The sequence below is a fragment of the Bubalus bubalis genome, chromosome 6 (genome assembly GCF_019923935.1).
Source record: "Bubalus bubalis isolate 160015118507 breed Murrah chromosome 6, NDDB_SH_1, whole genome shotgun sequence".
Classification (NCBI taxonomy): Eukaryota; Metazoa; Chordata; class Mammalia; order Artiodactyla; family Bovidae; genus Bubalus; species Bubalus bubalis.
In genome coordinates this window covers 51,332,174-51,349,764 of record NC_059162.1, presented here as the reverse complement: position 1 = coordinate 51,349,764, position 17,591 = coordinate 51,332,174, and the positions used below count along the sequence as shown (strand labels likewise).

General features: G+C 35.8%; 1 protein-coding gene across 10 annotated transcripts in view; it reads left to right on the top strand.

The window, feature by feature from the left end:
• BTBD8 (BTB domain containing 8) overlaps nucleotides 1-17,591 on the top strand; it is an 86,750-nt gene that overhangs the window by 57,035 nt on the left and 12,124 nt on the right. For 8 of the 10 annotated variants that reach the window (XM_044944703.2, XM_044944702.2, XM_025288273.3 and 5 more), the window contains 6 exons: nucleotides 690-778; nucleotides 1,216-1,318; nucleotides 10,777-10,959; nucleotides 11,617-11,754; nucleotides 12,657-12,786; nucleotides 15,168-15,229. In XM_044944703.2, coding sequence (XP_044800638.2) covers nucleotides 690-778; nucleotides 1,216-1,318; nucleotides 10,777-10,959; nucleotides 11,617-11,754; nucleotides 12,657-12,786; nucleotides 15,168-15,229 — 705 coding nt within the window. Of the gene's footprint in view, nucleotides 1-689; nucleotides 779-1,215; nucleotides 1,319-10,776; nucleotides 10,960-11,616; nucleotides 11,755-12,656; nucleotides 12,787-15,167; nucleotides 15,230-17,591 lie in introns of those variants that run through there. The other 2 variants (XM_006054469.4, XM_006054470.4) reach the window with 2 other exon arrangements.

Here is a 17,591-nt window from a genome sequence, read left to right as displayed (position 1 = left end):
TGAAGGCTGAGGAGAAGGGTATGACAAAGAATGAGATGGTTGGATGCCATTGCCAACTCAATGGACTTGTGTTTGAGCAAGCTCCAGGAATTGATGATGGACAGGGAAGCCCTACGTGCTGTGGTCCATGGGGTCACAAAGAGTTGGACACGACTGAGCAACTGAACTGAATTAAACTGACTGACTGAGATTTAATACGAAGAACAGTGAGTTTTTCAATACTTGTGTCTACATTTTATTTATTTATTGTTTTAGTTCATTACTTCTGTATATGTACTTTTTAAAATATGTTCATATAATCATGATCTAATTAAATTCTGTCATTTTGCCTGAGGTCAGTGTAGGATCTCCAATTGCACATGTACTTACATTTCTACTTTAGGAAGCAGATTAGACCCTATGATTGTGTTGCAGTGTGGTGTGCTAGGAATTATTATACTACATTTAGTCTAGAAAATATTTATGCTAAAAGAAATTAGAATAAAAACTGTGCATTCTGGCAGCTAAAAGAACTCAAATGCTATTAAAAATAAAGGTTATCAGTGATACTTAATTTTATAAGAATAAATACTTTTGTATTACATATATTTATTCTGTAGTTTAGGTATATAAATCAGATCATTTTTATGAACCACTTTTAGCCTTATAAGTTCATAAAGAGTAAATGTAGTGTTTTCTGTCAATTTTAGCCTGTTTCCAGAAGGTTGGCATCTATATTAGAATGCCTGATTATTGCTCATTCAGTTGGAGTGGAAAGTCTTTTTGCTGACTGCATGAAGTAAGTGATCTGAAGTAGTACTGATACTATTGATTTAGGGGTTTTGTTCTTCCATTCTCCTAAGTTTCTGGGAAATTTTAGACTTGGCCTATTTTCTTAAGCACAATGTATATAGCTTAATGCTCTACTAGTTACAACAATTGAGAAGAAGTATTGACTTAGATATTACTCAAGATGCTTGGGATCGACTTTTTTAGCTGAACCATGGTTACTTAACGTTAAAATCCATGCACATAACCCAAAGTGCGTTTAAAATATGTGTTTACAGAAAAGGAAACATACTTAAGTCCATTACAGCACTCACAAAATTAACTGTTAGGGTTAGTTAAAACATACATATTTAAAATTTATATCATTGAAAACCAAAATGTTATTGAATATATTATAATGAAAAATATTTTCACTTCTTTAACTTGAGATTCTTTGATTTTCAATAGGTGGATTGTAAAGCACTTTGCAAGGTTTTGGTCTGAGAGAAGCTTTGCAAATGTACCTCCCGAGATTCAGAAAAGTTGTTTTAATATGTTGATTCATTCTTTAGTAAGTATAACCTGAATACTTTGTGTTTGTTATCAAAAAGTTTACTCAATTTTATATGAGTACTTTCTCAGTGTTTTAAATACAAAAGTAAAATTGTGTTACAAAAGCAAGATGAAAGAGCCAATTCCAGATAACCCAGAACCAATTCTCAGAACCTGTCTTTAAGACTGTTCCTCCATACCAAATGGAGAATTCAATCAGAGAAGCATAATCACTAGAAAGTATATATTTGTTGATGAACAAAAGGGGCAAGGGGCATTGGCTCAGTAATATGGACCTCCACTTACTAAGGTAGTTTAGGGTACAACACTGAAACAGTGGCACCATTCTCCAAGAGGTGGCAGATTAATTACATGCCTTTCATCATGGAAAAGGCAGTGTTTCTAGTAAAACTGCTGTCCATGGACTTATTGCCTTTTTCGCCACCGTACTATTCTACACAGCATCATTTCTGACTAAAAAACTCACTTCACAGCAAGTGAAGCACAGCAGTGAGCCCGTGTTTACCAGTTTCACCTGTCCTACCATCGCCCTGTCACCCTGAAGCAGCGGGCTTGAGAACATGGAGGGGAATGAGACAGTGGTAGAAAACAAAAACACTTCGTTAATATATACAAAAACATTCATATAAAAAGAGGAAATGAGGATTTCCCTGGTGGTTAAAAATCCTCCTGCCAATGCAGGGGACACGAATTCAATCCCTGGTCTGGGAAGATTCCACATGCTTCCCAGCAATTAAGCCTGTGTGCCACAACTACTGCGCCTGTGCTCTAGAGCCCATGAGCAGCAACCACTGAGCCCAAGAACTTAGAGCCCGTGCTCTGCAACAAGAGAAGCCATTGCAATAAGGAGCCCATGCACCACAACTAAAGAGCAGCCCCACTCACCACAACTAGAGGAAGCCCACATGTAGCAATGAAGACCCAGCACAGCCAAAAAAAAAAAAACAGGGGGGAATCAATATGTTTATATCACAACTACTACAATGCTCATTTCTGAACCTGGTCACGTGGTCATACCGAGTATTTATAATTACCTTTTCCCACATGATGCTGTGAAAGTGCTGCACTCAGTATGCCAGCAAATTTGGAAAACTCAGCAGTGGCCACAGAACTTGAAAAGGTCAGTTTTCATTCCAATCCCAAAGAAAGGCAATGCCAAAGAATGTTCAAACTACTGCACAGTTGCATTCATCTCACACGCTAGTAAAGTAATGCTCAAAATTCTGCAAGCCAGGCTTCACCAGTCCATGAACTGTGAATTTCCAGATGTTCAAGCTGGATTTAGAAAAGACAGAGGAACCAGAGATCAAATTGCCAACATCCTTTGGATCATTGAAAAAGCAAGAGAGTTCCAGAAAAACATCTACTTCTGCTTTATTGGCTATACCAAAGCTTTTGACTGTGTGGGTCACAACAAACTGTGGAAAATTCTTCAAGAGATGAGAATACCAGACCACCTGACCTGCCTCCTGAGAAATCTGTGTGCAGGTCAAAAAGCAACTGGACACAAAAGCACAGACTGGTTCCAAATGGGGAAAGGAGTATGTCAAGGCTGTATATTGTCACCCTGCTTATTTAACTTCTATGCAGAGTTAAAATGCAAAATGCTGGGCTGGAAATAAAACACAAGCTGGAATCAAGATTGCCGGGAGAAATATCAGTAACCTCAGATATGCAGATGACACCACCCTTATGGCAGAAAATGAAGAAGAACTAAAGAGCCTCTTGATGAAAGTGAAAGAGGAGAGTGAAAAATCTGGCTTACAGCTCAGCATTCATAAACCTAAGATCATGGCATCTGGTCCCATCACTTCATGGCAAATAGACGGTGAAACAATGGAAACAGTGACAGACTTTATTTTGGGGCTCCAAAATCACTGCAGATGGTGACTGCAGCCATGAAATTAAAAGATGCTTGCTCCTTGGAAGAAAAGCTATGACCTAGCTAGACAGCATATTAAAAAACAGAGACATTACTTTGCCAACAAAGGTCCGTCTAGTCAAAGCTATGGTTTTTCCAGTAGTCATGTATGGATGTGAGAGTTGGACTATAAAGAAAGCTGAGCACCAAAGAATTGATGCTTTTGAACTGTGGCGTTGGAGAAGACTCTTGAGAGTCCCTTGGACAGCAAGGAGATCCAACCAGTACATCCTAAAGGAAATCAGTCCTGAATATTCATTGGAAGGACTGATGCTGAAGCTGAAGCTCCAATACTTGGCCACCTGATGCAAAGAACTGACTCACTGGAAAAGACTCTGATGATAGGAAAGATTGAAGACAGGAGAAGGGGACGACAGAGGATGAGATGGTTGGATGGCATCACCAGCTCGATGGACATGAGTTTGACTTGAGCAAGCTCTAGGAGTTGGTGATGGACGGGGAAGCCTGTCATGCTGCAGTCCATGGGGCTGCAAAGAGTGTGACACAACTGAGCAACTGAATTGAACTGACTGATTTTGTATTAGTTTCTTTAGTCATTGAATAGTTAATCTCTATTCATGAAGGCGAATAAATGGCCCAGTTGTAATTCAGTTCAATAGAAGTAAAAATGTCATTTATTACTATTGCAACTATTATTATTATTTAGTGGATTTTTAAAGGACCTCTGTGGTTCATAGTATACTTTTTATTTTTTGAAATTATGTATAACATAGGTACTATTACCTCCATTTTGTATATGAAAAAACGAATCAGAAAGGTTAATGCTTTATTCACATTCACAGTGTCGGTAAATGACAAAGCCAGGTATTAAAACCAATTGCTGCCATTCAAAAGGTAATATAATAGATGTTCAACATGGGCAAAGAAGCTTTTTTTGGAAGTGTGGGCCCTGACTTCAAGGAACTCACAAATCTCTGGAAGAATAGGCACTTAAATAATGATGCAAAGTACAAGTTAGACTATGATGAATACGAACATTAAGTTCCATGTGAGTCTTATTTACCTTTGTAGCGCCAGCCTTAGGGTAATGCCTAGCACATTGTAGGTACTTGGTATATATTGATAGGTAAATAAATGAATAAGTATAGTTTATAATTCAGGTATATACATGGAATCACAGAAGTAAAAAAACAATTGATTCTGATTAGAAGGATAGAAGTAACATGAGATGAACCTGAAGATAGAAGACAATTTCAAAATTAAAAAGTATGTTAGGGCATTCCTGACAGAATTTTAAAATGTGACCAGGGCCCTGGAGACCAAGCAGTGCCAATATTCTGTTGTAACTAAAATAATGAAAGAAGATGAGTCTGGGGAGAGGCTAAGGCCAGATTGGGAGGGATCTTAACTGACTGTCTCAAGAAGTTTTTTTTTTAAACAAGTGTTAAGTATATTTGAAGAATAAGCTCTTCATACTATGCCTCTCCCTCTCATACAATATTTTATTTTGGTTTTATAGCTCTAATCAGTTTCTTGTATGCTTTGTAAATCCTTGATTTTTCCTTTTAAGGCATATAAAAATGAGCATCAGAACAACCAAACATTCCATATGATTAAAAGCCTTTTGACATCACGGTGATTACAATGAAAATGTAAACTTTTGTCTTTCTTTGTGGATATTCAAACCTTAATGTAATCTTCATATTTTATTATATAGATAAAATATATTTGCTTTTTTAAATAAAATAGAATATTTTTAATTTTTTCAAATTAAAATTTAAAATATGTTATCCAAAAAAAATGAAAGGTTGAGCGGTTTTCTTTTCTTTGGCTCTAATACAGTTCAATGGCAGGGACATTACTCCATCAGTAATATGCCAAACACTGTCCTATACCAATGGAGGTTGGACTATTTATGGAGAATTTTTTTAAATTTTAATATGAGGGACTTCTTCTTGGTCACTGTGTTGCAGTTCAGTAAGAAACGGCTGCTCCGTCCTACCAAGTACAAACTATTGCTTTGGGGAGGAAGAGACAGCAGGGTAGAGAAGTGAGTAGAAGGAGAAAGGTGTTAGGGCTTCTGACTACTTGAGCTATTTCAAAGCATGATTAAATTTTCTGTTTCAGATGTTTTGTTTAAGCCTTTTTTTAAAAAAGCAAATTATGAATCATTCTTAAATATAGAAAATTGAAACAAAAATAGTTACTGGAGTAAAACTGAAGGGGGGTGTGTGTGTGTGTGTGTGTGTGTGTATGTATACATATATAAAATTTTGTTAGTCCCAAGACCAAAGGATAACTGAAGGCTATTTAATTGACACAGTATCAAAAGAATTAAATAGTATGAGTCATAGTGTTTTTTCAGTATATGATGTTAGGACAACAACCAGGAATTTTGCTGCAAAAAAGCTGGATCTATATATCACATCCTGGTATGCCGGTATACATTCCAAATGGATCAAAGATTTGAAAGTAAAGAAAATGAGGCCATTAAAATACTACAGTAAGCCCTGGAAGAATTAGTTTATAACCTCATCAGGGCAGTGAGGATACAAAATTTAGAAGTCGTAAAATAATTCAGTTCCATAAAAATGCAAAATTTCTATATATTAAAAATTATCATCAGTTCAGTTATGTCTCTCAGTCATGTCTGACTCTTTGCAACCCCATGGACTGCAGCTCGCCAGGCCTCCCTGTCCATCACCAACCCCCTGAGTTTACTCAAAGTCATGTCCATTGAGTTGGTGATGCCATCCAACCATCTCATCCTCTACAAAATCAAAAGGCAAAAGACCGTTTATATCATACTCTTACTCTAATTTTTCTTTTACTGGTTGATTTTTTAAAAATAGCTAAATGTAGGATAAGATTAGGTAGTTCACAAAGCAAATACAGTTGCCTCTTATTTGATGAACAGCTTAACTTCATTTAAGAGAAATGGACATTAAAATTACAGGTCTCAACTTCCCTGGTGGTCCAATGGCTACGACTCCATGCTCCCAATGCAGGGGACCCAGGTTCAATCACTGGTCAGGAAACTAGATCCCACATGCTGCAACTAAGACCCAGTGCAACCAAATAAATACATTTTTTTAAAAAATTACAGTGTCAGACCATATTCTATCAATACATTTTAGTAGGGAGCAAAATAAAGGAAATTTGTACTATTTTAACAAGGATGTAGGAAAGAAGTACTCCATTCCTGGAAAGGGAATATATTGGCACAATTTTCGCTGTGTTTTTCAAACTTTTTTGACTGACCCAGAGCAAGTTCTTTTTATATTATAACCCAGTACACTCACACATGTAAAACTGAAACAAGTTTCCAAAATGAATACATACCATATTAAATATGATGTTCTGATATTTTATATTTTTCTCCTTTCTCTTTCTTGTTTTCTAATGCTGATTGTAAGCCACTAAATATATTTCTCTAGGTTGCTAGGGGAGAAAACTACAGTTTGGAAAACAGCACTGCGTTGAATATGTGCTAGCAATGCTTTATATCCTTCTGGTGCCCCACCTCCTGTCCTCTTGACCCATGTGTGCGCTTCAGCCATTGCTGCAGCATGCAGCTGCACGCGGGTGTAACCTGACAACACTTTCTCAGCCACATCACACATACTTCTCACTTTCTGTTCTGAGGCTTCACCGCTGCTCCACCCCGGGTACCCACAGTTATGCAAACCGTGAAAGGGAATATCCCAGGGCGCAAACCTTGACCAACAGGAGACGGGAACCAGTAACTAAGTATATCCCTGATATAGCCCTTTAGGTGAATAATTCAAATTGTATTCTCTGTAGCTCTTCAGGGGATACCCAACAAGACTGATCCCCTGTTGCCCGCAACAACAATTGCTATATATCATTGCTTCTCAAACTGTATATACAAACACTTCAGGATCAGGAATTCCTTGGCGGTCCAGTGGTTAGGACTCCATGCTTCCACTGCAAGGGACACAGGGTTCAATCCCTGGTTGGGGAGCTGAGATCCTACATACAGCATGGCACAGCCAAAAAAAAAAAAAAAAAAAAAAAACCACTTCAGAGTCTTGGTCAAATGTAGATTCTAAATCAGTAAGTCAGGGGTGGAGCCTGAGATTCTGCATTTCTAACAAGCTTCAGGTGATGGGTATTGCGGATCACACTTTTGTTAGCAATCAGCTAGGAAACATATCCTTCCATTGACTTTCTCTCCTTCCCTATTTCACTCTCTTGGGATCTCTGGCATCCAAGCCTATTCCTTAGGCTCAGTTATTAGGCAGTTCCTAGATAAGACTAGTATTGATCCAGCAATATTGACCCAGCATATTAATTTTATCCCATAGATATACTCACATTCATGTGAAATAATGTTATCTACATGGTTCTTCATGACAACATTGTAATAGCAAAAACTGGAAACAACATAAATACCTACAAGTAGAGGTCTGGTTGTATCTTATGTCCATATTAGGGACTGTTCTGTAGATGTTGAAATAATAATAAGGCTCTTTATATTCTGATAACAAAAATATTTAAGGTGTGCACTCAGTATAAAAGCAAAGTACAGAGTACTGTGCATATTAATGCCTCCATTTGAGGAAAATGAGGGAAAAACTACCTTTTTTATTTGTTATACATAAAATAACTCTGGAAAAATACAGAAAATAAATAATATTGATTGGGACAAGGGAAAATAGGTGGCTCGGGACAGGAGTGGGAGACTTCTTAGTAATGCCTTTTATATATTGTTGAAATTTGAACCATGTAACTATTGAATTTAAAATTTTGTTTGGTCTAGCAGTATATTACATTTCCTTCCTTCTTTGAACCTCAAGCTACTCTTAACATTTAATATTATTATATATTCAGATCAGTATGGAATAAGATGACATACCATCTGTTATCATTTATGTCCATATTTTAGTTTTCCAATAAATTTCAAGCTAAATTATGACAACTATACATCTATATTTTTTAAAAAGATTACTGTCAGAGCACATAACATTATGAATATAGTAAGCATTTCATAGATACCTGCCAAGTTTATTTGATTATACTTGTCTCTAATACTAGAACAGTCCCTATAATAGAACAAATTTGGTTTATTGCCTGAAACTCTTAGTAATTGCACAGTTACTCAGGAAGTCATCAGAGGAGGAAAGGATAACAGTAAATTATAATAAATATGTAAATTTTTTAAAGACTTGAATTATAGCATATTGCAATTTTTTTTTACTCAAATAAATAACGCAGGGGAAGTATGTAATATATTTTGAAAGAATTCTTAGTAAATGGGTGAAATTTTTAAAGTTTTGATGTTCAAAGTTTAAACTTAATTTAGCTTAAGAATTCACTTACAGACTCTAAGTCTCTGATGTGCTTAGAGATCAATAAACATTTGAGTGTCTGCTATGACCCTGTTCTATACTAGGCCCTGTTGATACAATGATGTGTAAAAGGAATCTGGTGTAGGTGTAGAGATCAGGGAAAATTTCCAGGTTTTCTAGTTATTTATTGCTGTGTAGCAAATCACCCCAAAACTAAGTGGCTTTAAACTATTGATAAAATTTATTCTCCTCTTGAGAAACCTATTGTTTAGGTCAGGAAGCAACAGTTAGAACTGGACATAGAACAACAGACTGGTTCCAAATAGGAAAAGGAGTACGTCAAGGCTGAGTATTGTCACCCTGCTTATTTAACTTATATGCAGAGTACATCATGAGAAATTCTGGGCTGGAGGAAGCACAAGCTGGAATCAAGATTGCCAGGAGAAATATCAATAACCTCAGATATAAAGAAGACATACCCTTATGACAGAAAGCAAAGAGGAATTAAAAAGTCTCTTGATGAAAGTGAAAAAGGAGAGTGAAAAAGTTGGCTTAAAGCTCAACATTCAGAAAATGAAGATCATGGCATCTGGTCCCATCACTTCATGGCAAATAGATGGGGAAACAGTGGAAACAGTGTTAAGACTTTATTTTTGGGGGGCTCCAAAATCACTGCAGATGGTGATTGCAGCCATGAAATTAAAAGACGCTTACTCCTTGGAAGGAAAGTTATGACCAACCTAGACAGCATATTAAAAAGCAGAGACATTACTTTGTCAACAGAGGTACATCTAGTCAAGGCTATGGTTTTTCCAATGGTCATGTATGGATGTGAGAGTTGGACTGTGAAAAAAGCTGAGCGCTGAAGAATTGATGCTTTTAAACTGTGGTGTTGGAGAAGACTCTTGAGAGTCCCTTGGACTGCAAGGAGATCCAACCAGTCCATCCTAAAGGAGACCAGTCCTGGGTGTTCATTGGAAGGACTGATGTTGAAGCTGAGACTCCAATACTTTGGCCACCTGATGCGAAGAGCTGACTCATTTGAGAAGACCCTGATGCTGGGAGGGATTGGGGGCAGGAGGAGAAGGGGACGACAGAGGATGAGATGGCTGGATGGCATCACCAACTCGATGGACATGAGTTTGGGTGAACTCCGGGGGTTGGTGATGGACAGGGAGGCCTGGCGTGCTGTGGTTCATGGGGTCGCAAAGAGTCGGACACAACTGAGCGACTGAACTGAACTGAACTGAATTCTCTGTGAGTCAACTGGGTGATTTTTTTGCATATCTTGCCTGAGCTCAGTCCTGAGGCTGCTTTCAGCTGATGGCCAAGTTGGAGGCTGGGCCTCCTGCACCCTTGGGCTTTCTTACCAGGCTTCTTTTTGGCTTTGTGGTCCCAGAACCAAGAGGGTAAAGATACAGGCTACAAGGGTATTTGAGATCTAGGCTCTGAAACTTGCACAATATCTTTCTTTGTGCCAGCAAGTGAACTAGCTAGTTTAGAATCAAGGGATGAGGAGTCAAGTGCACCTCTTGAAGAGCTGAGCTACAAAGAATTTGTGGCTATGTTTTTCAGTCTACTACAATTGATCAGATAACTATTTATTCAGTAAATAGGTATGTCCTATTTAAGGATTGTTTAAGAATTAAAAATGAAACAAATAAAATACAATAATTTATAAGTTGCCATTTTTTCCTTTTCCTTGGAGCACATGGTATTTGTAAATTGTCATTCCATTTTTTTCATAGAGATAAATATTCATAATATTCTGAATCATTATTAAATAAATAAAATATAAAAAGAAGAGTCTTAGGAAGAAGCAAGTCACTTGGGTTTTGGAAGTAATTTTTACCCTTTCTAAATTTGTAATAAAGAACATGTATTTTATAGTCAGAAAAGAAATAATACTGTGTCAGTGTACCTCCATGCAGCTATGAATATCTGTAAGCACAGAAATTAACTCAGTAGTGAAAAATCTCAGGGAAGTCAGGCTTTTCTTTGTAGTTATTTTGTAACTTTGCTCTCATGTTTCTTTTAACTATGCTTTAAAGGTGATTTGTTTCCAGCTCAAAGTTTGCCATTTTAGGATAATTTTGAATGAATGAATAAATATGTAAAGCTAATGACAAAGATATTAGCTATCTGGAATTTTGGGTTTTTTGCAGGAAGCATCACAAGAAAATGAAAGTACTTAATTTGCTTGAAAAGTTTTTTTATGAGCAGTAATCTAACTTTTTCCCCCAATATTTTCAAAATTATAAGAATGATAAGAATGCTGCTTTTCTTCTGATGGAAAGTGACAGGCTAATCGTCAGTTTACCCAGAGTGAAGTGGACAGAGTCAGCATTGATCATGGCATCTCAGCTCCAAGAAGAATGCATTGCGTTTATTATAGAAAATTTCTCCAAGATCATTCAAAGTGAAAATTTTGCTCTTCTCTTACAGGTACTATGTCTAAAATTATATCCTATATTTAGTCCCATCTTTGTGTTTTGATTATAATTATGTAAGAGTTTTCAAATGCAGGTTCCCTTTGATTAAATTAGTATGACTTAAGTAAATTCCATACCAGATGGCATGTTTGCCTAGGATTTAGGGCAGTGATGGACAGGATTTTTGGCTCATACATAAGATAATGAAGGGAGGAAGGGACAGGTTGGAGTGCCCTGGCAAGGCACAATGTAACTATAGCCAACTCCAGCCCTCAATCAGCTAAGCCGTACTTTAGAAATTGAAGTCATAAAGATGTTTTGAGCAGTAATACAATTATGGTCCATGAAAAATTCTCTGTCTTACTGGGACCCACATTCTCTAAATTTAGTTACTAAAGAACTTTTATTACTTATTTCTAGGCTCTGTCTTAGTACTGTTTTGGCTCTTAAGAAGTGTGTGTGTGTGTGTACATGCAGATATTTTTAACAGAGGAAAGGGTTTAGTATAATATTTATTATTATAATTATAATAATTATATTATTGTTAACAAAAGAAATAAGTTTTCTTATTGAATTCATACAACCAGTTATGATGAATGGCCAGATGCATGCCAGACTTCCACATTTCTTACACATATTCCTATTATATGTCAATTTCTGTGTTTTATAGTCACAAGCAATGAGTAGTACATCTGATCTGTTGGACAAAATTTTTAAAGCTGTTGAAGAAAACATTACCACTGAGAATAGTTGCTCGCTTCTTATGGCTCTGGACACATTACTGAACTCTGACAGTACAAAAGAAATGGTATTAAATATCATAAAAATTAATTAAAATGATGAAATATTTAAAGTATTATAAGATTTTAAAATATATACATATTTTAAATGTTGCATGATTCATTAAAACTAAGTGTTTGATACCTGGGGATTGGTTATAGTCTGTACTTTTATGTATATTTGGGATTTCTTGTAATGCATAATTTTAAAAATTTCATTTACCTCTAAATGGACTTACTATAATTATAGAAGTTTAGAAATTTAGAAGTTTGGCTGGCTAATTCTAAGCATAGTTTGGTAGCAATATTAATTGGTACAGCATAACTTTAGTATTTCTCCCCAGTCTCTCCATTAAATTTCCTAAATATAAAACTTAAAGAATTTTAAAGGATGTTTTAGAGTTTTAATCATCAGTGTCTTTTAATTTTATAATATATTTTTTAATTCCTTTTTGTTTTAAGAAAAAAAGCAGTTAAAGTTGGATTGACTGGGAAAAAGCAAAATTAAAATATATTTTATTTTTAAACAATTCATGAATGGTAATAAATAAGCTAATTGCAAATACTGACAATTTGTTCAAGAATGACAAAAAATTGTCATCATATTTATTATTACTGCATAGGATATTTGACCTTGTAATGTCATAGTTGATTTGAAAAGGATGTGGAAGGTATTTATATAAAGGTTATTGGTAGTTTAAAACAGTGTTTGGTTAAAAGGACAAGAGTGAAAGAATAAGGCTCATGTTCACTATAAAATTCTGTTGTTGAAGAGTAAGCCTTCATAAATAACTTGTACCCTACGATCTTAAAAATCTAAGTGATGACATCATTGATCTAGCTTAGGAGTAAGTAGATTCGGAAAGGAATAATGACTGGTTGCTATGACAATGTGGCTCTCACCAGCTGCTGATTTGTTGCCTGAACACAGGGTTTTACGTGCAAGATCCAGGCTCTGCGTGATAAGCTGTGGATCTTCCTGGTTCAGTCTTTCTATGCTGTTCGTCACACAGAAAGCTGGAAGCTGATGAGCACAGATGATCAACAGAAAATCCAAGCAGGTATGTTAGCCTTCAGATTTTTTATTCCTATAATTGTGACAAGGGATATTTTAAAGGAATTCCAATAAGTGGTAGGGTTAACATTTATTTGCTTCCGTTCGATAACAGCCTGCTAATTGAAACAAGTGATAGTATGTTTAGGCAGTTTTAATAAATCATGCATTTTTTTGTTTGTTTTTTGAAAATGAAACTCATTTCCTTTATACATACATATATAATTCTACTTTGTATTAGCAAGTGTTCTAGCAAATTTGCTTAAAAGCATTCTTGTAGAGAGATTAGAAGTATAGAAAATGTAACCCATACAGAACAGATTACCAAACATACTTTCTCTCCCTTTCAAAATATATTTTTCCATAAAGGTTTTCCATCTTCTTTTGCATAAGATACCCTTCCTTGTGGTTTTGCTTAGATTAGATGGCTTTATTTCACGATCGATTGGTTCAGTGATATGATGTGTGCTATTGCGGAGTGTCCCTCAGGAGCCGCACAGTGGTCTTTGACATTTAATAGGTACCATTTGAAATATTAGCATTAAACAAAGGAGGTATACTGCTCAGAATGTGTTCAAAATGTTACAATAGAAAATTGAGGGTGTGGAACTAAAAATGGCTTCATGACTATTTTTGGATTAAAGCAGGTACCTTAGGAAAAATATTGACAGATTCAGTAAGTTTATTTTTCAAAACATTTTAAGAGACTGTATTTTATGAAGCAAACATTTCTGTACTATAAAACATCGAAGACATATATGATATAATATATTCTTGATAACACATGGATATATTAAATTCTTTAATGGTTTAGTCAGAATATGATCTGCTCTGTCTTGTGTTAGAAGTATAACATGTTAGTGTAGCTAGATGTGATCTCAGGAATACTTTGCAAAGAAATCCAACAAAATAATAAAACAACAAAATCTATGAAACAACAAAAGTCATGAGAAGGTCTTTATAAATTGAAATTTTTTTCCTGTGACTATTTCTGTTCTGATTTTTAGATGACAGTTCATCTGTATGATTCAGTGTGAAAAAATAAGATCAGCATTCCATGCGTAGGTGTCAGTCAACTCTCTTCTGTTTGAAAGTAAACTTTGTTTTTCTCCATTTTTTAAAGGATTTCATAGTTGGGTCCCAAACAATCTTCTTTATCTTAGTTCTGCAGAGTGCTAATATAAAATACATGTAAATACAAACACATACACATATCTACAACAAAATGTTATTGGCATTCCAACTAATTGTCAAAAAGAACTTTTCAATCTACTACATCAGTGTAAAAATAATTTTTAAAATCTTAAATATGTTGAATTATAATGAGTCCTAACCTATGCATAATTACTGCATTGGGAAATCCCAGATAAGGAGTAATTCTGGGTTCTCTTTTTTATAACATTTCTTATGTTCTAGTTTGAGTTACTGATCTTTGGGAGAAATCTTGAATTAATTTCTACCTGTATATTTTTGTGCAGTCATTTGCTGACCACAAACCAGTCCTTGTAATGCTATTTCTAGGAACCTGCTTTGTCTTATAACATAATTCCTATAGAACAGAGATAGTAGAAGGTGTATGGTAGAATTACAGATAATTTAATGTATTTTTCATCAGCTGTTTTAATAAAAATAAATTTGGAAATTATATATATCTCTTCAAAATGTATTTTAAAGCTACATAACCTTCAAAAGGAAAAAATCCATTAGCTAAACTATATTTATAGCTCTTGTATCATTATTCCTATATTTTTCCCCGACGTCATTTAAATTCTTATTTAAAGAATATCAACTGAGTTCCCCAATAATTCCCATATAAACTTAAACCTATAAAATGAATTTTTATGTAATTCTAAAAAGAATGATATAAAGTTTAAGGATTGTCTTATGTTTTATTTTCAACAAAACCATGTTTTTTCTCTTTACTCTTTCCTCCTGACATACCTGCAAAATTAGAAAATTTTAAGTGTTTTTATATTTTTAGGATAGAAATTTTCTCATATTTAATAGTTCATAAAATATTACATTTGCCACAATCTGTAGTTTTTTAATTTGGAAAACCAGCTAAAAGGAAGTTATCTCTAAAATTTCACACCTTGAGAAAATTCTAGGTTTTTGTAAATGTACAAATCTTTTCCACAAGGCTATATGTTTCTCATGTATTAATTTTAATAACATAAAATCCATAGGAACAAGAAAATAAGATTCAAAATAAATTTCTTTAAGATAACTTCTAAAGCAGATAGTTATTTAGTGTATTAGATTGTTTCAGCTTTTTAAAAGTTATTTCCATCAAAATATAGCATTTCCTGCTGATATATTATTATCCCTTTACTTCTATGGTAATAAGAGTGCTTCCTATAAAAATAAATTGCTATTTTTCCCCTACAGCTGCATTTGACAAAGGTGATGACCGAAGACTTGGCAAAAAGCCTATATTCAGTAGCTCTCAGGTAAACTTTTACAGTTTTATAAGCCCAGATGAAAAATAATTTAAATTTTATTATTTTATATTTTCAGAATAATTTTTTAAAATTTATTCATTAACTAAAGCTGTTCCTGGATGGAAATAATTTTGACTCTTTTTTAAATCAAGTTAACAGTTTTAAATTTTTAAGTGATATGCATTTTTTATATCCAGTTGACATGGGAAGTGAAATATTGTCTACCTTTTTTATTTCCTTGAAAACCTTTTTGGCAACTAGCATAGTGGAACTATTCCAGATCAGAAATTGTCCAGAATTCTAAATCCATTTCCATGTCTATTTTTCTAATTAACCTACTTCTTAAAAAGAAGATTTTAGTTGTCCCAGTTTTCTCTAAACTAAGATTTTAATCCACATAAGGTATTTTTGGTGTGCAAAAGGCAATTAACATCAAGAGTACAGTTGTGTTCACTTTAAAAGTTACTTGGTGTACTTACATGCTGCTGCTGCTGCTAAGTCGCTAACCAAAATAGTCAAACTCTTAAAAACAAAGTAGAATGGTGGCTGCCAGGGTCTGGGGAGACAAGGCAAAGGGGAATAATTGTTCAATGAGGATTAAGTTTCAGTTTTGCAAGGTGAAAAAGTTCTAGAGGTTTGTTGCACAGCAAGGCATATATAGTCAACCTGACTGTACTACCCACTTAAAAATAATTAAGATGGTAAGTTTTATATTATTTGTTTTTTTAGCACATTTACACATACACACCGGAGAAGGCAATGGCACCCACTCCAGTACTCTTGCCTGGAAAATCCATGGACGGAGGAGCCTGGTGGGCTGCAGTCCATGGGGTCGCGAAGAGTCCGACACGACTGAGCGAATTCACTTTCACTTTTCACTTGCATGCATTGGAGAAGGAAATGGCAACCCACTCCAGTGTTCTTGCCTGGAGAATCCCAGGGACGGGGGAGCCTGGTGGGCTGCCGTCTATGGGGTCACACAGAGTCGGACACGACTGAAGTCACTTAGCAGCAGCAGCAGCACTCATACACACACATACACACACACATTATTAATGATGGTTAGAGTTTCAGTCTAGCTAACTTAATATATGTGAAGTACAAAATTATACTAACCTAGACATGCATTCCAATGATATGGAGACATACACTGAGAGTTCCAGTTTGAAATGCAAAGAATATATTGCCCTTGCAAGAATGGAATAGGGAATCTTCTCTGCCTTATCGGCTAGTAGATAGGAACTCATACAGCTTCAAGCCACAACCAGTAGCTCTCATGGCTGTGGCAGAGGTCAAGCTCCAAATGTCTTGGGTGAAAAACTGTGGGACACCGGAGCTTTTTGCTAGTACAAAAAGTCCTCCTAGGACTATTTCCCAAAGTCTATTTCATAACATACTAGCTCCATCATTTAAAAAGTTAAAATCTAGTAAAAACAATGTAAAGGAATGTACTAGACCTGAAAGTGTGTCTAAGAGGAAGGCTTTAGAGGGTTACTCTTCTTCTTTATCATGTGGTGAACATTCCTAATTGGTCAATTGTATATAAGAAACATATGTAAACTTTGTAGATATAAATCACAGATTGTCTAAAAATGCATATACATTGAATTCTCACCATGTAATGTTAATGCTGAAATTTCTAAAGCACTATCAGTTCAGTTCAGTTCAGTCGCTCAGTAGTGTCCCACTCTTTGCGACCCCATGAATCGCAGCACGCCAGGCCTCCCTGTCCATCACCAGCCCCCAGAGTTCACTCAGACTCACATCCATCGAGTCGGTGATTCCATCCAGCCATCTCATCCTCTGTCGACCCCTTCTCCTCCTGCCCCCAACCCCTCCCAGCATCAGAGTCTTTACCAGTGAGTCAACTCTTCACATGAGGTGGCCAAAGTACTGGAGTTTCAGCTTTAGCATCATTCCTTCCAAAGAACACCCAGGACTGGTCTCCTTTAGGATGGACTGGTTGGATCTCCTTGCAGTCCAAGGGACTCTCAAGAGTCTTCTGCAACACCACAGTTCAAAAGCATCAATTCTTCAGCACTCAGCTTTTTTCACAGTCCAACTCTCACATCCATACACGACCACTGGAAAAACCATAGCCTTGACTAGATGGACCTTTGTTGGCAAAGTAATGTCTCTGGTTTGGAATATGCTGTCTAGGGTGGTCATAACTTTCCTTCCAAGGAGTAAGCGTCTTCTAATTTCATGGCTGCAGTCACCATCTGCAGTGATTTTGGAGCCCTAAAAAATAAAGTCTGACACTGTTTCCACTGTTTCCCCATCTATTTGCCATGAAGTGATGGGACCAGATGCCATGATCTTCGTTTTCTGAATGTTGAGCTTTAAGCCAACTTTTTCGCTCTCCTCTTTC